General features: G+C 47.0%; 1 protein-coding gene across 6 annotated transcripts in view; it reads right to left on the bottom strand.

Annotated features, from left to right (window-relative positions):
• Positions 1-8308: 8308 nt before the first annotated feature.
• The window catches only part of ST6GALNAC6 (ST6 N-acetylgalactosaminide alpha-2,6-sialyltransferase 6), a 28159-nt gene continuing 14000 nt past the window's right edge, over positions 8309-22467 (bottom strand). For 3 of the 6 annotated variants that reach the window (XM_051980051.1, XM_051980054.1, XM_051980052.1), the window contains exons 2-6: positions 18816-18899; positions 15608-15787; positions 12292-12698; positions 11039-11146; positions 8309-10437 (exon numbers count right to left, since the gene is read on the bottom strand). In XM_051980051.1, the coding sequence (XP_051836011.1) occupies positions 10248-10437; positions 11039-11146; positions 12292-12698; positions 15608-15787; positions 18816-18830 (900 nt within the window). In that variant the 5' untranslated portion in view covers positions 18831-18899 and the 3' untranslated portion in view covers positions 8309-10247. Of the gene's footprint in view, positions 10438-11038; positions 11147-12291; positions 12699-15607; positions 15788-18815; positions 18900-21517; positions 21747-21782; positions 21961-22467 lie in introns of those variants that run through there. The other 3 variants (XM_051980050.1, XM_051980049.1, XM_051980053.1) reach the window with 3 other exon arrangements.

The following is a 22467-nucleotide window of genomic DNA, read 5'->3' on the forward strand; positions in this document are numbered from 1 at the left end:
AAATAAATACAAAATAGATGAACTTAAAACCACGTAGCCTTCCCATCCCAAATTTAAGGATGATGTTTTTCTGTAAAGTGTGGAATGGCTTGTTTTCCACCTTGGCGCTCAGAATTTCCCTCCAAGAATTTCAAAAACTCAGCTCTGGTATTATTTCCTGCTGAAAGCCAAAGAGGTGTTGCTGAAGACTCTCATACTCTTCTTCCAAATTCAGCTCAGTTCACGCTGGACCAAACAAAATTGGCACCTACTTGAGAAGAACATCAAAGATAGTCAAAAGTTTTTATGTCCAGAGATTGGAGAGACCAGCCACAGGAAGAAAGACCAATCTGACTCCAAAGTTTTCAGAATCCATGTCACTTAAGAGGCCTCCCAAACTGACAATATGAGAGAACTGAGTTCACCTGCCATTATTACAAGATAAGGGGGAATTGTGGGGGACACAGCAGAGGTGTCATAGCATGTTTTCTCAGTCTATACCCAATTGAGGAAGGAAAGAAATGAGAGGAAGGAAAGCTAGGAAAAGAGAAGAGAGGAGGAAAATGTATATACAGAAAAAAGGTAAAAAGAGAAAGATAGGAAGAAAAAATAAAACAGGATAGAGGTAAGAAAAGAAAGGGAGGGGAAAGGAAAAAGGGGAAAAGGGAAGAGAAGAAGAGGGGGAAGGGAAAATGAATTAGTGGGAGGGATATAACAGGAAAGGGGAAGTAAGGATCCCAGGGAAAAGATTGTGTCTGCTTCCATGAGGGTGACAGGCCCTGCATATACTGCATATTGTCAATATTATGCCCTTCTATAAGAGTACAGAGATTCAGTCTGGTGTGTCTTCTCATTTATGACACACATGAAGTGTGTCACTTCATTCTCCTACAACAAGCTTTAATCTTGATTCAGCTCCCAGAGTCCCAGAGATATTTTCCCCCAGCCACTAGAGAATAGGACAAACATACTATTTCCATCCCTCCTTATCCCTGATATCCAGTCAAGTACCAAGTCCTTCAGAGGTTTCCTCAGGTGGCCATGGGTGGGAATAACAAAAACCCAGTTTTACAAGAATTCTGAAAATTAAGAGTTCTGAAAGATTTCAAAATGGGGCTTATCTTTACCCTGGGAAGGCTAATGGAATTGGAGCTCCTTCCTGGCTTTCTCTTTGTTTCTTCAGTAAATCTGGCTTCTTTCTCATTCAGAGTCAGGCTCAAAAACACTTCTATCACTCTATTATTGTGGGTGATATTCCTAAGTCCTCCAACCAACATACATACTCCTATCAGAAAAGCCCTCAACTTCAGTTCATCTTGCCCTAACCTCCTCTTTGGCATCCAGACTGTAAGGTTAGGCATAGCTGAAATAGGTGTTAATCATCAATCTTGGGGTTTATTTAAAATTAGAACCAGATTCAATTATAGCAAAGGAAACAGACTTCTTCAGCTTCACATTAGGAAATTTTAGAGAACCAACCTAATTTTATAGATGAAAAAGCTGAGGCCCAGAGAGAAATGAGTGGTCCAACATTATGAAGGCCAGTGGTAAAGAGCCACTTGGAACAAGGTACTAGCCTAACTCTCAGTCTAGGACCTCTTTCACTTACTTACCACGGAAGAGACCAGCCTGGAAACCAAATGCTTGAGTTCAATCTACATCCTCCACTACTTAGTGCCTCAATTTCCCCCCTATGAACTAAGGATTCACTAACTGATGAATTGCTGATAGGGAATTAAAGGAAACAAAATCCTTCCCACTTGTTTGGCAATCAGCCAGGGAGAGTGGATGAATAGTTCTTTCAATTTTTCTGAGCCCCCAAACCATGGCCAACTAATCCCCAATCAACACTACTCCTAAGGCTAGCCCAAGGAACCCCACCTGGCCCTATAAATGAGAACATGGGCAATCTCTTAGGTCCCTTGTAGCCATATGTTCTATGATTTTATTATTCTCTGGTAATGCACAAAAACATTAGAATAGGATGGATGAAGAGAAGTGGGGTGGTTGGAAACACTGATGATATTCCACAGGAAAGAAGTGGTTTGGGAGGGAGAACCATACACTGAAATGGACCAAACACCCCTGAAAAAGGAAGAAGTGGAGCATAGCTATCCTGCCCCATAAATTTCACAGCTGTTCCGAGGAAACAGATGTTGTCCATATTTAGTAAGGGGAAAGAAAGCCTCAGTAAGCATCCAGGAGACAATGGGAGCAGGGAGCAAAGCAGCGGATCAGAGAAGAAGAATGTGCCAGAGGGAATTAACAGCTGTCCAGGAAGGGATTATCTAGAACACAAAGTCTGAGCAGAGAGGTGCAGCCTATTCCCAATGCAGTGTCCCCATGCAGTTTCACCAGCATATGTTCTAGATAGGGATGGGGTCATTTGGAGGTTTGGCTGAGGATTCATCAAGAAAAGATGCCTGCTGGAGATCTTTATTACTCCAAGTCCCTTTCAGCCCATTAAGGTACCAGATGGTGAAAAGATTAAGATAGATCCTGTATCATTTTCTTAATGATTACATTTACAATTAATTGATTTTCTTCCACAAATGCTTTTGTCCTATAATTGTTAGTCATGGTTCTTTGTCTCTGAACTTAGCTCAGAGTTCAATTGAGCAATAAAGGGTTAAGTTTAATAATACAACTCCCCCCATCATGGAATTTAACTGATCTTGGAGAATGCATGTGAATAAAAAGGAGTCAGGCCTGATGGCTTTACTGCACCAAACTATCCTTTGAGGATGTCTGGTTTGCTCTCCAATAGAAGAGGCCACTATCTCACCCCCAGACTAAAATAATGGGAACTTCTTAGTCGCAAGAGAGAAGAAAGGGGGTGGGGTGGGATTTACTAGCTCTCATTACCAAATTTCCAACCAATCATGTTCTCTTCATCGAAGCTCTATAACCAACCACAATACCTTTAATTACAAGATGTCAGCTACTCTGTTCTCTGTTCTGTCCTCCAAAACTACATAATGGGATCTATCTTCTTGTTTAGGGTCTTTAGCATAAATAAAAAAAATCCATTGACTCACTGACAGCATGCTCCTGCTAATATTATCTTGTGCAGAGATCTGCCTCAGTTGACTCTTTTGTTAAAACAATTGCAACAGAGGGAAAGAAGCAACATAATGAGGTGGAAAGAAAGTTGACTTAGAAGTAATTCCAGTTCTTGCTCTGGTATACCTCTACCAACTTCTTTGGTTTCCATCCAGTACCAACCAAACTATTAGTCACCCTAGTTTGCAACCTGAGAGTCATCCACTTTTTTCTCCTTCACATCCCCTCTATCCACTCAGTTAAGTTCGAGGCATTCTACCTTTACAATATCTTTACATGCAAACAGCTACCACATTATGCTTATAATCTATTAGAGTGTAAGCTCCCTGCCTCTGCAGTGACGCAGACGTATAAAGTTACAGGTTTCTCTGAGTATTCCTTCCATCCAGGTCACTAAGTGACTTCTTCTGCCCTTTTTTAAATCCACAGAGCTTAGCACATACACAGTATGTTTTAATATTTGTTATCTTCCTCCCTTCTTCTCTGCTTAAACACAGCTTGTCCCTCAGGCCCATAATGCACTTGCTCCTCACCTCTGCCTCTTAAAATCTCTGACTTCCTTCAAAATTCAGCACAAATGAGGTTTCCTTCACGAGGCCTTCCCTCACCACACTCCATGATCCACCTCCAAATACTTTGTGTTTGCTTTGAACGTATTTACCCTTACTGGCTTGTGTTTACATTTTCCCCACATGCAATCTGTGCTGTTGGCTCCTTGAGAAAAGGTCATTGTATACCCAGCACTTTGCAGTGCCCAAACCACAGTAGGAGCCTAATAAATGTTATTGATTGAATGATAAGTGTATGCCATTGGACAAGCCATACCACTTCTTTTCATGTTACTGATTCCTTTCTAAAATGAGGTTAACAATCTCTCCCCAGTCTTCTTGCTAAGGGTTCTCACAGGGGTCAAAGGAGAGAATAGATGTGAGAGACTACATTGTCCAAACCAATGATTTGGATATAAAAATAAATTAATAAGGCACTCTAGGGCTCTTAGGAGGCCAGTGAGCGAGGCAGTAAATGCTGGGACCTCCCGTGGCTAAATAGACTCTCCTAACCCCATTCTGGTGCAGACTCTCTTGGGGCACAAATCTTAGACAGTCTTCCTGTGACACATTCACAACTTTTCTCTTCCCCTAGCAACTGACCACTTCAACAAGTCCTACCTTCCCAACCTTCTTGAGGGAAGGAGAATGAGGAGGATTGAACAGGGGCCTTCTAGGAAAAACTGGAAGACCCATCATTCTTTCTTAGAATTTAAATACACAAATATCTTCTGCAGGCTTTTCTTGGGAAGGGTTGTTGGATATATGCAGGCAGCAAAGTTCCCTTTATCCATACCACAATATCACCGAAGGTCAGGGAGCTAATCTAACTTCATTTTAAAGGTGAGAAAATTAATGCCCAGAGAAGCCTTGTGTGCACAAAGTCTCACAAGGAAGTGTCTGGCAAGGACTGAAATCTTGTCTTTTTGACTTTTAGACCAAACCCACTTCTGTTAACACTCTGCTGCCCCTGCTAACAGCTATTGGGTTCCCTTTAACTCTAACCTGAGACTCTCAGCTCTTTTCTTCTCAGGGCAATTTCTGTCTCCTGAAAAAACACTCGGAGCGGAAGCGCCGTTTAATACAAATCTCTCCCAGACTTAGGCCCGAAGGTGCCCTGGAAACTGTCCCAGGAGACCCTAGTCTCTGTCCTGAGTTCGAGCAGGAGGAACAATGGAGAAACTGCTTCACACCACAGGGGCTGAATTGGCCCCCGGTGTCCTGCTCCCCGGTAGGGAATTGGGGTCTGGTCCTGTTTCCTTTTTATTCCAGGACAGTCCCAACACCTCAGGGGCCGGTAAGCTGGGGTGGCAGTGCTGAGATACTTTGCATTCCCTCTGACCCCTTCCACCCCTCCCCCATAAGAGTGGGGAAAGTGCGGGGAAGGCTTAGGATCTTTGCTTATTGAGGAACCAACTCTTTTTTAAAGAAAGGCAGCACAGTTAAAAGATTTCTAAGAGCTTAAATTGCATTCTTATCTTGACTAGATATCAAGGCCTCCTGCCTCCTCTGACTTCTGAGTCCACATCCTTTAATCCGACCCCAGGAGAAATTAGCTTTCCTGGAAATTAAGAGTGAAAGGGTTAAACTCGAAGCTACTTAACACTTTTTACTATAGACAAACAAACTTTTGCTCCCAGCATTTTCTCCAACTTCTACTTGTTAAATGGGACATCAGCATTTTTACTCTCAACTGCCCTTCAGCCTGGAGAACATGGGAACGACTGAGCGGGACACACACCCTTAGATGCCCTGCTGCCATCCCCAAACCCCACATCTCATGCCTCACCTCCTGGCATGAACCCCCAAATCTCTACGACCCTTGCCAGCTCAAAGCAGTTAAGAGGAGATCGGTGCCCCTTTTCCCACATGCCTTTGGAGGTGACTGCTTGAGGGGGGGATGAAGAGGGGACCCCCGAACTTGGAAAATTCTGGGAGCAGAAAATCTTCAATTCTGCCTCATTAAGAGACTTTGCCCCATGTCTTTTTCCTTAAATGAATTTAAGTTCCAACTGCTTGAGGGGGGAATGATGTGGGAAAGATTCCTTTCTAGATTCCCACCCTCTCCTAGTTAATAATGTAAATTATCCTTTAACTTATAAATCCTGGTCCCTTTGAATTCCAATAGAAGATCCCGACCTGTCCTAGCCCCACCCGGATCTGAGCCAACTTTGGGGCTACACTCAAAAGCCCCTCAAGCTAAATCTATTATAAAAAGGCCATGCTGGGAACCCATCTTTGCAGAGATTCCAAACATGCTAGCCATGTGAGGATGCTCTGTCCACTGGACCTTCTGTCCACTGCCCTCCTTATCTCTATCTTCACCTAGCTCCTTACTTCCAAACCCAATAATAAATCTTTTTTATCAATCTTAACAAAAAGAAAAAAAAAAAACCATTCTGCTGCCCCTTCCTTCCCTCTAAATAGTGGCTCTTGGAAGCCTGTCTCGCTCTATTTCTTGTCCATCCCATTTCTACCAGCAGTGGGCACTCACTGCCTCAGCAATGACAGATGTGGAATGTTATCACACAGAGTCTGATTTCTCTAATGCCTGGGCTTGTTGAATTTAATTTTCCATCTATACGTCCCTTCTGTTTGCCCGTGTCACAGTGGCCTGGCTGGCCCCGAGACCCCAAAGCTGGGGAGATAACCAGCCCTCCACACTCAGGGCTCTACTCTGTGCACAGCGCTTAGTGATATCTGTTAGTTTTCTTATCACATCCCGCAGGGACTGTCACAATAACCTAATTGGATTCCCCGCGTCCATTCGCTTGTCCATTCCCTTTTACAATCCGTCCTCTACAGGCCATTGGGATGTCTTCTTAAGGCACAGCTCAGCTCAGCTCCCTGCTCCAAGCCATGGTTCCCCATTGGCCACCGGGTGAAATTAAGGACTGGGATTCAAGAGATCCCGACTTCGACCCCCAATCTATTTCTCCGGGCCTGGAATATCCCCAGGTCTCCCACAACTCATCCCCCAGACAAATACACACATTGCATTCAGCCAAATGATCCCACCCTTTTTTGTCTTTGTTATCCAGGCATTGGCACACTAGTAGATTTTTAATAAAAACTCATCTTGACTGCGCTATCCCCCAAACATAGCTGTGTGCCTTTGTTCTCACGTCTCCCCAATACCTGAATTGATCTACCGCCCTCCGAGGTCTAGCTGAAATCCTTCCTCTTCTACGAAGCTATCCTGACTCTTCCCCCCTACCCCTTCTCTCACCGACACACTGACCTGAGAAGCCGTGTAACAGAGAGCACAGAATGCTGGATGTAAGAATCAAGAGCCGAGTTCAAATGCTGCCTCAGAACATACTATGTGACCCTGGGCAAGGCATTTAATCTCTGAGTTTCCTCAATTGTGAAATGGGGATAGCCCGTACCTGCCAGGTACATGTGTGAATGTATGCGTATGTATGTACATATGTGTGTGTGTGTGTGTGTATAGTGGAGCTATACTGAGGGCTACAGTGAGGATTGAATAAGATAAAGTATATAAAGTGCTCTGCAAAGATGGGCTAGCCAGCTCCACACCAGCTTTTTCCCCTTGGTACCTACCCTTGTGTTTTGTCCATTCATCCTGTCTAGACTAGGAAGCTGCCTGAGGACAGAGACATCTTGTCTGCAGAGCCTGTTCCATAGCAACAAGCAAAGGGCTAGGCACATGGCAGGGATGCAGTATTTGCTGATGGATCATAGACCTAGGTCTGGAAGGGACAAAAAGAACATACCCAGTCACCTTCTTCAATATGACAAACTAGGAAACTGAGGGCCCAGACAGTTCAAAAAGGTCACATAGCGAGTAATAATCAGAGGTAGGATTTGAATCCAGGTCCTCTACTTCCAAATCCAGTGCTCTTTTCACTGTCTGATCACTTGCTGTGAATCTGCTTGGAGGGTGTGGTGCAGTGAATAGTGCATTGGGCCTGTAGTCAGGAAGAACTGAGTTCAAATCCAGCCTTAGACACTCACTTGCTGTACAGTCAAGTACAGGAAAAGTCACTTACACAAAAACAGTGTAGGAGAGGGCAAGTGGCACAAGATTCAAGATCCAATCCCATTGTCAAACGAACTCAGCTGATCAGCTATCAAATTCTTAAATAGCAGTCCTTGGTTCTTGGCTGGAGAGAAATGGATGTGAATATTGGGAATCTGTATTCCACTCCTGTATCTACCTCTTACTGTTGTTGTTCAGTCATTTCTGACTCCTGTGTGATCCTTTTGGGGGTCTTCTTGGCAGAGATCCTGGAGTAACTCACCATTTTTTTCTGTAGCTCATTTTACAGATGAGAAAACTGAGGCAAACGGGGTTAAGTGACTTGCCCAAGATCACACAGCTAGGCCAAATTTGAACTTAGGACAATGAAAGATTCATCTTTCTTTTGCTGACTCCAGAACTAGCACTTTATCCACTGCGCCACCTAGTTGCCCCATACCACTCACTACTTAAGTGATTTTTGGCTAATCATTTAACATCTCGGGGCCTCAGTTTCCTCATCTGTTAAAAAAAAAAAAAGAGGGGATTGCACTAGATGGCTCCTAAGGTCCTTTCTTTCCAGCTCTAGATCTATGACCTTAAAAGTTTGACTTCTTGGCCTAGCACACCGACCCAAGATTCATGAAGTCATGGTGTTGGACAGCTCCTAGCTCCAGAGAGACCCCATAGAGACCCCACTAAGAATAAGCCTTGACTGAGGTTTCAGACACAGAAAGACAGTGAGAGCTGAATAATATTTATTCCTATACAAACCATTACAAAACCACTTTTCAGGGCTGGGGGGGGGAGGGGCGATGGTGAGGGGAGCTCGTGCTGACACGAGAACAGAATGCACACTCCCTGCCCCAAACACCACGTAGCCTCTGGTCTCAACCTGCTGGGTTCTCCATGGCACCCCCATAAAGACTCACCCTGGAATGCTTCCTCACAGCTCCGTCCCTCACCTGGGATGCTGAGGAACAAGATGGCATACTGAGTAGCTAGGGACCCCCACTCTATCCCACCAGCTGCTCCTGGGGGAAAACAGAGCCAGTAATTTAGTGACAGGCCAGGTGGGAGGAAGCCTGGAACCCAAGTCCTCATCTGCGACCCGAGCAGCTGGTTTGCTTTTTGGTTACTAGGGCTTTTAACCCCTCCACACAAAAGGGATGCACATCTAAATTCCAATTGCAGGTAGAATGACCATTTCCTTTTTCTGGGCCTAAAGGTAGAGCCTGCAGCCATACATTCCTTTCTAAACTAGTGGAAAATCACTCAGCAGGTGGGAGGGGACTCACTGAGGCAAGACTGAGACATCGTGGGATTGGGGAGGAGGGACGGGAACAAATGGAGAAGAGGAAATGAGGCACTGTCGATTTAATTTCCAAGGAGATTAGCAGCTGGAAGGAGGCAGGGAGGAGGGAGGAGGGCAGGGAGGAATCTAGGTGGATGTTCACCCACTCAAGAGTGGGGTATTCCCCCCCCTTCCCTGCCAATCACAGCCTTGGGAAGAAAGAGGTATTGGCAAGACAGGGGAGCAGGGGTTTGGGAAAGGTCTTTGCCTATCCTGATAGAGCCGAGTTCTTTAGTCCTTGGTTCCCAACCCATGCCTACCCAGAACCAGAAACAGAATGGGAACTAAAGAGGGAACTGAGAGGGAAAATAAAGGGCACAGGGTCAGAAATAGAACCCTAAAATGTCTGGACTGGAAGAGACCTCAGCGATCACTGAGTCCAAACCCTTCAGAGTCTATAGAGGGAGCGTCACTTGCCCAAAGTCCGGTGGGTGAATTAGCAGCAGAGTTGAGACTAGAACCCAGGGCCTCAGTCCAGGGATCCCCCATAGCATCAAATCACTTCCTCTCTCCTTTTTTCTTCCCATTTCCAGTGCCAGGGGATGGGGAGAAGCAAGCACTTCAAAGTTCTCTGGAGTAAAGAAAAAGGCCCCTGGAATGCACAGGGCCACAGAAATGCTAAGGAATGTCCTTGGCTCTCTCCTCCCCGGGCTACCACAGAATGGACCCGGCTCCCAGAAAGAAGGGAAGCTACATTCTGCTTCACTTAGAGGACTTGCTGAGAGAGCCGGGCCAGGGGCACCGAGACCACTGAAAGTGGTTTGTCTGTGGCAAAGGGCATGTTGTGTGTCTCCTCTCTCAGCCCTTGGTCCAAGCCCCCATTGTCTCTAGGCCCAGGACTTCCTCTAAAGTCAACTGGAAAGAAAAACTGGGAGTTTTTTGTTTTGTTTTGTTTTGATTTCTGGTATCTCTTTAGAAAAAAAAAAAAAAACACCTTGGGGCCAAAGAAATCAGAACTAAGGCCTCATGGGGAAGGTCATGTCCTTGTTTCTAATTTACCCAGAAATGGGATCACAGCCCAGGTTGGCCGAAGGACACCCCAAGACCCTGATTCATTAGGAAAAGTACACCAGACCCTGTTTAGCTAAGATATGCCTCCGAGACCCTGAATGGCCAAAAAGTACCCTCAAAGTTGCCAAATAACCTGGAGATCCTGTCCTGTCCTCCAGGCCTTGAATAACTGAAGAAGCTCTAAGACCAACTAGTTGAGATATAGATTGGCCCGCAGAATTCTCCTGAGTCCCAAGTGCCCAGGACTACCCTCTATACCCTGATTGTCTGGGAACCTACTCTCTGAGCCCTGATTGTCCAGGAGATACCCTTATGTCCAGGAAGGATGGGAGAAGGTAATGTTGTAGGCCCTAGACCAAGAGGAGAAAACCCTCTTTTCAGTGATGAAGCGGTGGTGATTCCCCTTGCGGCTGCGCTCATTCTGGATATAAGTGACGCACTCGTCAGGCCCCTTGGGCTCGTAGTAGTGGTAGGGCATCCGGTGAGGCTGGGGCCGCTGGCTGTAGAGGGGACAAAGAAAAGAGCGTGCTGCTGGAGGGGAGCAGGCCTTAAGGCCTCCCCTGGAGGCCCCCTCCTCATAGGACCAAAAGTCTGCCGAGGTCCTGACCCAGGCCACACGCAGGTAACCCAGGGATCCCTTGGTTGGCCCAGACAACGGGATTAGATTGATTCTAAAGGCAAGACCAAACAGCTAGTTCGTGGTGGACACAGGACTAAAATATGGGGCTAGTTCTCTAAGATGAGAGGGGTTTGGACTAAAGGACAAAGTGAAGTCCTTTCCAACTCCTAACATTCTCTATCATCTGTTGGTTCATCCATTCACGAACATTTTTGAATATTTATATTATATTTCTTGAATGTCTTGAATGTCTCGGGGACACACGAGGTCTAGATGAGCTGTAGTTCCTGTCCTCGGGAAGCTTCCAGTCTAGGAGGGGGACAATGGCCAAAAGGTTTGGGGACTGGGACAAGCTGACTAATGGGTTGAGGATCATTCTGGAAACTACAAAAGCAGCCTTGTATGCGCACTTATGGGGTCAGACGGGGGACGTGCAGCCCTCCCCACGCACAGAATGGGCCAGGAGGGAGAGGAATCCTCACCTGCAGTAGTTGGGCGGCACCATCCCATAGACGTGGACCCGGTCGCAGAGCTCCACGGCAATGACCATGGTGAACCAGCCTGTGCTCAGCCAGGATCGAGACTTCTCCCTGCGGGTCGGGGCCAGGGAGCAGAGAGTAAGGGGGGCAGCTTTGGGGAAGGGAGTCGAGCACGGGTTCTGGCGGGGAGAGGAGGAAGCCCACGCACTGCTCTCTAACTGGTGTCCGCTTTCCCCCGTGGTTGCTCAGTAAGAAGCACTTAAACCAGCAGTCATGTTGGACCGTGGCCCCGCGGGTGGCCTGGGCAGCTGGGATGTCCAGTACCTCCACAGCACCTCACATCCATTCCCTTCTCCACCATCTCATCATCCCTTCTCTCCACTAGCTGTCTCCCACTCGTCTCCCTCCTGTCAACCTCGCACCTCTCTAAGGGGTCCAAGCCCCGCTTGTCTCTGGGCCCAGGACCCCCTCTAAAGTCAATTGGAAAAAAGGGACATTTTCTGTTTTGTTGTGATTTCTGGTATCTCTCTTTAGGAAGAAACACCTGGGGGCCAAAGGAATCAGAACTGAGGCCTCGTGGGGAAGGTCATGTCCTTGTTTCTAATTTACGCAGAAACGGGGTCACAGCCCAGGTTGGCTGGAGGACACCCCATCCTCCACAAAGCTGCCAAAGCGAGTTTTCTAAGGCTCAGATGTGTCTGGATCCCCCTCCTGTCAAAAAAGGAGTGGCTCTCTGCGGACTCCACCAGAATTAAACACAACCTCCCCCGGGCGGCGTTTAACCCCCTGCAAAGTCTGGCTCAGCCTCCCCTTCCAGCTTTCTTACATGCTGCCCCTTTCAGAACTCTACACAGCCCTCTCACTTTACACATATTCCATCTCCCACACACGGGCACAGCCGACTCCATCTTGGCGACCTTCGCACGAGCTGCTTGGCCCGTTCCCGGGATACACCCCCCTTCCTGCTGCTCGGTTCCTCTGCAGCCCCTTCTACAAAGACACCTTCCTAGTTTCTGCCCCCACCCCACCCCCACCTGTTGTGGGGGCCAAAACTCGCTTGTTTTTATTTTTCGCACTTATACGAGTAAATGGCATCTTAAGGGCAAAGGGCCCTTGTTTTCTCTGCGGCCCCGTCCCCGGCACAACGACCGCAGTATCACAGACGCTTACTACATTCTCACTGGCGGGACGGACCCGGGCAGTGCGTGCTGGGAGCTGGGGCTCAGACAGGGCTGTCGGTGTCGGGAAGCAGGTACCTGTCCTTGCCCGTCTCGCCGCGGAAGAGGTCATCGAACTGACGCATGCGGGCGGGCGAGACGGCGTAGGCGGCCATGTTGGGGAAGGCGAGCCCCACGCGCTGGATGACGCGCAGCAGGCTGCCGTTGGGCTTCTGCATTTTGCTGGGAGGTCCCCAGAAGATGAACACGGTCTCCGGGGTCTTATTGACGAACTCTTGGGGCCTCCGCAGAACCCGGTACACGCTGGAGTGGGCCACAACCCGAAAGGTGGTCTTGCTCCCCACGTCCCCCTCGTAGCCTGTGGTGGGCGCATCGTTCATGCGTATGGTGCACTCTGCCCGCTCGATCTCTGGCCCCAGCTTCGTCCCCAGAAGGTGGCTCGAGCTGGTGATGATCACACACTGGTGACAGTGGGAGGTCAGTGTCTGCCAAGGGAGAGGAAAGTTCTCCGAGTTACATCAGACCCAGCTCTGCCCTCACCATCCGCATGACCTCCAGTAGCAGCTCAGTGTCCCCGGGCCTCAGTTTCCCCATCAGACACCTCTGACTTTCCAGGACTGTTTCTAGGAAAATTTAGATCCTAGATGGTGTTTTAAGGTTGAAAATGCTTCCCATATATTCCAACAATCTTGAGAGGCAGACGCTTCTGTTAGCTTTGTTACCCGAGTCTCAGAGATATCAAGTGACTCACCTAGAGCCATGGAGGCCTTCCCTCATTCCCTTATTCCCTCACTGGCCGGGGCCAGTAGCATGGAACGCTCAGCTTCCACATCTTAGTTGCTCTCCTTCAGCTAAGGTAGCCTGAAGTGACAACCCCATGTTTGCTGGTCATCTCAACTGTTGGTTTACATCTGACTTACAGTCCAGTAAGATCCCTAAACTTTTTTAACAAGAAGTAATTTTTTAAACAGGGCTATTGTTGATTTGGGGCAGAGAGGTGGTACTATAGAGCACAGAGTGCCTGGTAGGAAGTCAAAAAAAAAAAATACCACAATTAAATCCAGCCTCAGACATTTACTAGTTGTGTGACCCTGGGCAAGTCACTTAACTCTGGTTGCCTCAGTTTCCCCATCTGTAAAATAAGTCAGAAAAGAAAATGGCAAACCATTCTGGCATCTCTGCAAAGAAAACCAGAAATGAGGTCACAGAGAGTTGGACACAACTCCGAACAATTGTTAATCCAGATCTCTCCCATCCTGTATCTGCAAAATTGCTTTTTTTTTAAATATGAGTACACCATTTCACATTTGTTCCAATTGATTTTTATCACAGACAGATCTTTTTTGAATCCTTATTCTGTGTCTAATGTACTGCATTCCTCCATTTATGCAGATTGCCTCTTCTTGGAATGCATGCTCCACTGTGAATTGGTATTTTAGAGAAGACATCTTAGAAAAATAGAATCATAACTTACTTCCTAGTATTCAAATGGGGCACCACATTGTTCTGGACATTCTGGAAAACAATTTAAAATTATGCCTCCCAAATCATTAAATGGCCTATATGCCTTTGTGACACAAGGTTTACACTCCAAAAGGATGAAAGAGAAAAGGACTTGTATGTACAAAAATATTCATAACAGCTATTTTTATTGTGGTAAAAAACTAAGGTGCCCATCAACTAGGGAATGGCTAAACAAATAATGGTATATAATGACAGAATACTGCTGTGCTGTTAAAAATGCTGAAAGGGAGGATTTCAGAAAAACCTGTAAAGACCTGTATGAACTGATGCAGAATGAGAGGATCAGAACCAGAATGATTTATGTAACATCAACAACAGCGTAAAGATGAACAACTCTGAAAGACTTAATAACTCTAAATCAACTCAATGACAAAATATGATTCCAGAATACTGATGAATAGAAAGATGATAGACTCAAAATGCAGCCTGAGACACACCAGCATGGGATTTTGTTTTGCTTGGTTATGCACATTTATTACAAGCTTGGCTTTGTTTTATTTTAATGGGGTAGGAGAAATTAGAGAAGTTAGTGGCACATGGATAGGGCACCAGGCCTGAAGTCAGAAAGACCTGAGTTCAAATCTGGCCCCCTAAACTTAATAGCTATATGACACTGGGCAAGTCACTTAACTTGGTTTGCCTCAGTTTTCTCATCTGTAAAATGAGTTGGAGAAGGAAATGGCAAACTGCTCCAGTATCTCTGCCCAAAAACTCCCAAAGGGGTTGCATAGTGTTGGACATGACTGAAACAACTAAACAACAACAATAACCTGGGAGGATATGAGAGAAAGAGAAAAAATAAATACTTATTAATTGAGAGGGAGGGGGAAAAGGGGGAGTCAGCTCTTTGAAGACAAGGGCTGTTTGTACTTCATCTCCTCAGTGTTTAGCACAATGCCTAGCACATTACAGATGCTAAATAAATGCTTATTGATTAAATAATTAGTTGTCATCCATAAATTTGGCATCAAACTTCTCATTTCAAATGACTTATAAATAATATTACACAAAACTAGGATGAAGTCAGAGCCCTGTAGTCTTTACTAGAGCTTAAAATCAAGTGGGGAAAGTGGAAACAAATTATTGAACCCATGACTGGGTAAGACACATTTCCTGGTGTCCTATCCCCCCTGGGGTTACATTCTCATCCCTGGGCATTTTAGAAAGCGAGGGAGAGCGAGAACAATTTACACTACATCCACAGTGACATAAAGGAAAACGATTTTCAGAGACTTTGGATCTATGATCAAAAGAGGGCCAGCCTGACTTCAGAGACTGACATTCAAGGGTGCCACCTAAGTCTCCACAAGAGGTGACAGACTGCGGGCAAACAAAGAGGTGCATTTCCAGACAACAGTCAGTGTGCTGATTGGTTTTCTTTCATTGTTACAAGGAGAATAATCTCGGACACAGGACTCACTGTATTGTAGAAATACAAAATAAACATCAATAAGTTTTTTAATCCAAGGGAACATTTCTGTTTCTTGAAGGAGAGTCCCAGTGTTTCCATTCCCACTCCTTTCTGAATCTCTGGGAAAGGCCTCCCCAGAAGCAGAAGCAAGTAGTACAATAAGAAGACTAAGTGGGGAAAGAGGACCTGGGTTCAAATCCTGCCTCAGACGCTAACCACCTGTGTGACCAACTTGTGGAAGTCACTTACCCTGCCTGGGCTTCAGTTTCCTTCTTTGTAAAATTAGGGATTGGACTAGATGGTCTTTGCAGCCTCTTCCAGTTCTAGCTCTAGGACCTCAGAATAACTGCTCCTCCTGAAGATGCTCACGCTAGTTCCCCCCAGCATGGCTCTCAGCAGCAGTCACTCCCACAGGGGTGAGCCTCCCCAAAGCTCCGGGCCGGCCAGCCCTCCTCCTACCTTGTTGCCAAGGACTGGGACATAGCTGTCAGCAATGGCCCACTTCTTCAGGTTGGGCGGCCGGTGGAAGCGGCCTCGCAGGGAGCCGTAGGGAAAGACGTCATTGACGCTGTTGGAGCTGTAGAGGATGAGGAGGGTGATGAGCGCAAACAGGGCCCCTAGCACCACTGATCGCTGGCCCTACAGAGGAAGGGAAGGAGACTGGATCAAAGGCAATCAGAGGCCAAGAAGCCAAAGTCAGGGCCCCGCCAGCTCTTAGGCTGCACTAGGGAAAGCCGACCAAGTCATCCCTTAGTCAGGAACACGGTGCAGGCTTGTGAATGAATGAAGGAGGAGAGGAGAGGAGAGGAGGAGGAGAGGAGAGGAGAGGAAAGGAGAGGAGAGGAGAGAAAAAAGCATTGATTAAGCAATCACCAGGCATCACACTAAGCACTAGAGGTTTAGATACAAAAACAAAGACAATGGCTACCTTTGGAGCTTATGTACTAATAGAAGAAGACAAAATGTATAAGGAAATGGTAGCTAGAGCAAGACAAATAATTAACAAATAATTCCTTTCCAGGAATGAGGGAATGCGAGTACTCACTTGATTATTTTTCCCGTAACATTCGCCTTACCATCCCTCTTAAACAACCCTTTATCCCCACTGCAGTCAGGGAGACGGCTGATGAACATCACAGTGGGGCACTCCATCTCCCGACTCTGTCTTCTCAACGGCTGTCCTCTAGGGTAAGAATGCTCTCTGCCCTCACCTTTCTTCCCTGACTTCCTCTAAGACCCCACTTAAAGAACTAGGAGAACACCGTACATAGTAACAAGATTATTCAAAGATCAATTGTGATGAACGTCACTCTTCTCAACAATGAGGTGATTCAAAGCAATTCCAAGAGACTTGGGATGGAAAATGCCATCCACATCCAGAGAGAGAACTATGGAGAATGAATAGGAACCAAAGCACAGCATTTTCACTTTTTCTTTGTTTTCTTTCTCACGGCTTTTTCCCTTTTGGTTTGATTTTTTTCTTGCGTAACATGACAAATATGGAAATAAGTTTTTAAAAATTGCATACATTTAACCTATATCAGGTTTTTTGCTGTCTTGGAAAGGGAGGAGGCAAGGAAGTCAGGGAGAAAATTTTGGAACATAAAGTCTTACAAAAATGAATGTTGAAAACTATCTTCATATGTATTGGGAAAAACAAAATACCATTGAAAATTAATTTTTAAAAACTCTGTTCAAATCTCACCCTCTACTGCTTTCCCTCTAAGATTCAATCTCACTTGTACCTAGTTGTTTGCATGTTGTCTACCCTTAATTTTACCTTTCTTTGTAATCCAGAGCTTAGCACAGAGCCTGGCACAGAGGAGGCACATGATCCTTCATGATTGATTGTAAAATGAAGGACCTCAAGGCAAGAGCTGCTGTGCCAGGTCCTCTGAAAACATCCTTCCTGCTATACCTGACTGCATTTCACTACAACACACTTCTTAATTACCGAATGAGTATTTGCCTGGGGCACATCAGGTACCTCTCCATAAAACGCTAGCAATGCCCACCGGACACCTGCTCTGTGTCCAGCCCTGTCTCAGACGACATTATAAATGATGACAGAAGTTGGATACTCACATTCTGGCCTCAAGGAGCTCCCAGTCCCATTGTAGACAAACATAAGGATAATTTACACTTGTAGGAAGAATCTAAGGACCTCAGATGAGGGAAAGGAGGAATCACCCTGGGCTAGGTGTAGTATGGACAGAGGGGGCCCTTAGCTATCTCCTGAAAAATGGATGAGCAGAGCAAAAAGGGCATTTCAGGTGGAGGTGAGTGGGTGAAGGACAAGTCTGGCTGTAGCAGAGGATTCACTTACGGCAGTAGTAGGAAATAAAGCTGGATTAGCAAATGGGAGTTAAACAGTGGAGGGATTTGATTATCAGGCAGAAAAACCTTTGCCTTAGTCTTCGATCACAGAAGGTATTCCAGCAAAGGAATGATACAAAAGGAGTGTGATGTTTAAAACAGATAAACCTGGAACTATGTTTAAAATGGCTGATGGGGGGAGAGGGGAGAATGCTATCAGGGAGATAAGTTAGGAATCTATGGTGGCCAAAGGAACGAAAAGGAGAGGGGAAATGATAGGTTTAAATCACAGGGTAATGAATGAATCAGAAATAAGTCCCAAGTTTCATGCCCTGTGTCCTCAGGTAAATGTGGCCCAAAGGAAGGAGTCAGGAGAGATCTGAGTTCAGATTCTGCTTTGAATTTAGGATTTTAGTTTGTAGGATGAGGCAAATTTCTTAATCTCTCTAGACCTCAGTTTCCTTACTTGCAGAACAAGATCTCATGTTACTTAACTCCAAGCAGAGTGGTCAAACTCACCAAAAAAGCTCAAGTTTTCAGCCAAACTGATTTAAATGAATTAGGAAATGTATACAAAATAAACTAAAATTCAAGACAATCTAGATAATGCTAATCTGTGATTTTCAGGAATCACTTTCTATTTGAATTTGACAACCCTGATTTTTAGAATTGTTGTGATGAAAGTGCTAATTAGAGCTCAACAGAAATTGGAACCTGATTCCCAAAGTCCTGACTCCAAGCCGAATAAGGCTTCATACTGGCCAGAAAGGCCTCCAGTTGTAGTGAGAGCATGAGGATGATTGATGGGCTTCCTAATTCCCAGGTCACTCTTGTATTCTCCAGTCTCCTCAGCATCCACAGGCATAGCTCACACAGGCACTATTTACATTGCACTAATGGGCACTTTATTTGGATCCTACTTTTTGTCAGTTGTATCTTATGTATATACAATCTTTTCATATAGTGGGGCCTTCTCTGATGGCATCTCCCTTGGCATACCTAATGAGGGGCCTATACCCAGGGGGAGTACGGCCTACCCATCTCAACAACCCTTCAGATTACTTTTCCCACCCATTTCCTAATCTGTTTTTCCCTAAAACTCTAGAGTTAAGGAAGGCAAGGGTCCTTATCTTCATTTTATAGATGAGAAAACTTGAGTTGGGTTCCAGATGAATTGAGCCCCCCAGCACCAGGCCCCTTGAGCATCTGAACAGAAAGGATGGCTGCCAAGGTCCCAGGGCCTCCAGCCTGCAGATCAGACCCCAGGAACAGGTTAGAATTCAGGTGCTGGTGCATAGCAGTTCAAGAGTCCAGCAAGATGCCCAGACCAGGAGAAGGATGAGGCACTCACCTTGTTTTTATTCATGTCTCTCCAGCAATCTTGGGGTAGGAACAGCCTTCCGGTCACCCGGGGGAGGGGGAAAGAGGGTCACACCTGCAAGCCAACAGGAAAGGGCTCAACTCCTCCATATAGTCATAGCAGAGGAGAAATGGTCTTAAAGTGGCCACCGAGAGAGCTAGGATTTCCATTGACTGACCCCATGATGAAAAATCAGCCAACCCCACATGTCCATTTGGGAGCAATTCACAAGAGTCTTGAGCTAATATTGGTGTCGTTCTCCCTTCTCTGGCCTCCATCCCTAACTCTTTACCCTGAACAAAAATTGTGCCCCTGTCTTTCTAGCGTAGGGGACACCCCCAAATTAGAGTTAGTTGGCCCTGGTGACCCCCAGGAGGAGACAGAAGGAACAAGCCAGGGATTGTCAGGATAATTTTATATTTTAACCATATGCCTCTCTTTCTCCGGGCCCTGAAACATCCCTAGAGAATGTACCTTCTTCCTTAGTTAATCCCTTTTCCCTTCCTTCCTTTTTCATCTCCATGCTTAATAAAAGATATACTTAATAATTCTAAAATCACAGACCATGAATATTCCTATTTCCCAGAGGAATTCCCTAACTGTCCAATCCATCTTTCTTAGATGGCCAGGTCCTTTGTGCCTACCCCCAACAGCACTCCACCTTTCTCTCTAGGATTTGGCCCTTACAATTGGAGAAATACTCAAAGTTGCCAATACCCACATAGAATCAGAGGATGTTAGAGTTGAAAAATATCTTTGAAATCATCTAACCCAATCTCCTGATTAATAGATGAGGGAATTAGGGGTCCCCTAAGTTTGGAAAATCTCTAAGTCACATAGTGAATAAACATAAGAGCCAGGGCTAGAACCCCTGATCGCTGGGGATCCTCTCAAACACCAGCAGGGGAAGCATGACCTACCTAAGTGAATCCGATTACCCAAGCAACAACCAAACGACCAGGGAAATTGAATTAGAAATTGAGGGAAGGAGAGGTAGGTATGAGGGGTTTAAGGGAGAAGAATACCAGGTCCATAAGAGAACGAGCAAGGAATACTCAGCACAATGTCTAGTTTAATCAAATAGAATACCTGGAGAGAACTTAAATTAATTCAAGACTCATAGAATATTAGAGCTGGTTAAGCTCTTAATGTATTAGAGCTAGAAAGCCCTTAAAACACAGAATGTTAGATCCAGAAGGGAGACAGCCTAACGATCCAACCAGATCATTTGACACAGAAGCCCACAGAAACAGTGACCTGTTTAGAATCTTTCAGATAGTAGCTGAACATTTAGTAGCGTTTGTTGGATTGAATCTTATAGGGTCAAACTGTTTTGGCCCTATACAATTAATGTATTGTAATGCCCAATTGTTAGCAGCAGAACTAGAACTAAAACTTAGGTCAGGTGACAGCTCTCTCTGTGTAGAGCTTCCCTGCCAACTGAAAGATCACATGTACCATGCCTGGAAAACAGGGCCCCCTCGCCCTCTCATGTGGGGGTGGGGAAATTCAGGCTTCTCATGGTTCCCACGCATTTCCCAGATGGAAGGAGTCCTCTCTTCCAAACCAGGGTTGGCTGGCCAGAATACTTCCCTAAAAACACCAGCACAGCCCCTCAATTCTCTGCCCCCCAACCCAGGACTTATCCAGAGCTTTCCTTGTGCTAACTGGTAGGTAGGATAAAGTAAAATAGAGGACAAAGGAGGAAAACCAAAAGAGAGGTCCAAAAAGAACTGATAGTCCTCCTGTGTGGGACCCTGGATGGCTATGTGGCCCCCACCCCTATTCTACTAAAGAGCTTACCCTTCCTATCTTCTCTCCCCTCCTCCTCCCTCTATGCCTTAGGTGTGTGGGAGGCTGGGATTGTAGACTCAGAACATTCCTTCCCATTACAGCCCCAAGCTCCAGCTCTCGCAACCCCTCCATATCCTGTTCTCTCCCTTGTTCTCCACCCCCCTCCCCAAAGTGGAGGAGCACAAAGTCCCTGAGTGGGAGGGCTCAGGGGAAAAATACATCAGGAAAAGGCAGGAAGCAGTTGGGGGTTAGGATTTGGGAGGGGAAGGGGGAAAGGGAAAACATCAAAACCACCCCCTCCACGAAGTAGCATCTGGGTCAAGAGACTCCACTCCTTTTCCAGGCATGGGCCGCTGGGAGCCCCGACTCTGCACCAAGAACTCTCCCTCATTCTTAGTGGCCCCAGTAAGAGTGGAGGGGGGAAAGCAGAAGGGGGGGACCCTAGAGCAGTGCATTCTGGGTTGTCACTGCCCACATACCCTTCCAACCCCCCAACCCCCCTAGCACTCTGGCCCTAGGGCACTACACTTCCACTCCCACTATACCTCCCACCCCACCCCCCATAGCTCCTCCCAGGGATTACCCGCTGCCAGCAAGTTTTTGGACAGCCTGAGGGCCCATCCAGAGTGGAAAACGTCAGCACCCCAATGTGGGGGCAAAGATCACCGCCCAGGAACACAGCGGAGCAGGCACTCTGAGGAGCAGCCCATAGCCCCGGGGCGGAGGATCGGATAAAGCAGCAAAGGCTGACCCAGGATGGGGAGACTGATAAGAGAAGAGGAAAGGGAGGGGGGAGGGAGACAAGCTCTCAACCCTCCCTTTATCCGCTTGGAGCTCTGGAGTCCCCCCTCTCTGCCCGCCTCCTTCCTTCCATCAGGGGCCGTGCCCTCTCCCCTCACCCATTCTCCACTTGGATGGGGGCAGGGTCCACCTCTCAGTCCCAGTAGCTGTCAAGCTGGGGTGGAGGCTGCCTCCGGCGCCCGGGGGATTCCGAAGCGCAGCTGAGGGCTAGGCACAGAGTTGGAGGGAGATCGGGGCAGAGATCCCATTTTCCACGCTCCAGGACCAGCCCTCCCTTGCCCCCGCCCACACACCCCCATCCCAACTCCGCACATCTTTGCCCCAGGCTCCCCCCTCTCCATGCGTCTTCCGCCCCTGGCTCACCTCCCCCGGGGAGCGCTCGTACCCGGTCCCGCTCACATGGCGCTGCAGCCGGGCCCCCCGCGCCTCCGCAGCCCCGGAGCCGCTCCTGGCCCAGGCCCCGCTGCAGCCGGAGCTGGAGCCGGAGCCCGAGCCGGGAGCCAGAGCCCGAGCGCGAGCAGAGCGAGGTCCTAACGCCGCCCAGCCCGGCCCTGGCCAGCCGGCTCACAGAGGGAGGAGCGCAGAAGCGGAGGGGCTGGCTCCGCCCTCGCCCCAGAACTGCCTCCTCATTTAGGCAGGATTCTTCAGTCTAACGGATCGCCGGGTCCCTTAGTCTTCCCCGTTCTCCCTCCGCTCTCAAACGTCCTGGACACGCAAATTGTCAAGTGGAGGCAACAAGCACTGATTAAGCTCCTACTGTGGGCCGGGTTCTGTGCTAAGTAAGCGCTGGGGGATACAAAGAAAGGGGTATGTTACTTCTTCTCCATCACTACAGTCCACACATTAGTCCAGGTATTCATCCACTCTCTCCTGGATTATTTTTTTATCTTTTTTTTTTCCTCAATTTTTCTCCCTAGTTCTAATTTCTCTCCTGCCAGACTCTGATATCCAAGGGCTTCCCCATTCAAAAACTTCTGGTGGCTCTCTGTTGATACAGATAAACTGTCAGTCACAGAAGGAAAGGCAGCTTGGTGTGGTATCTGGCAAG

Source organism: Antechinus flavipes, chromosome 2, assembly GCF_016432865.1.
Source record: "Antechinus flavipes isolate AdamAnt ecotype Samford, QLD, Australia chromosome 2, AdamAnt_v2, whole genome shotgun sequence".
Lineage (NCBI taxonomy): Eukaryota > Metazoa > Chordata > Mammalia > Dasyuromorphia > Dasyuridae > Antechinus > Antechinus flavipes.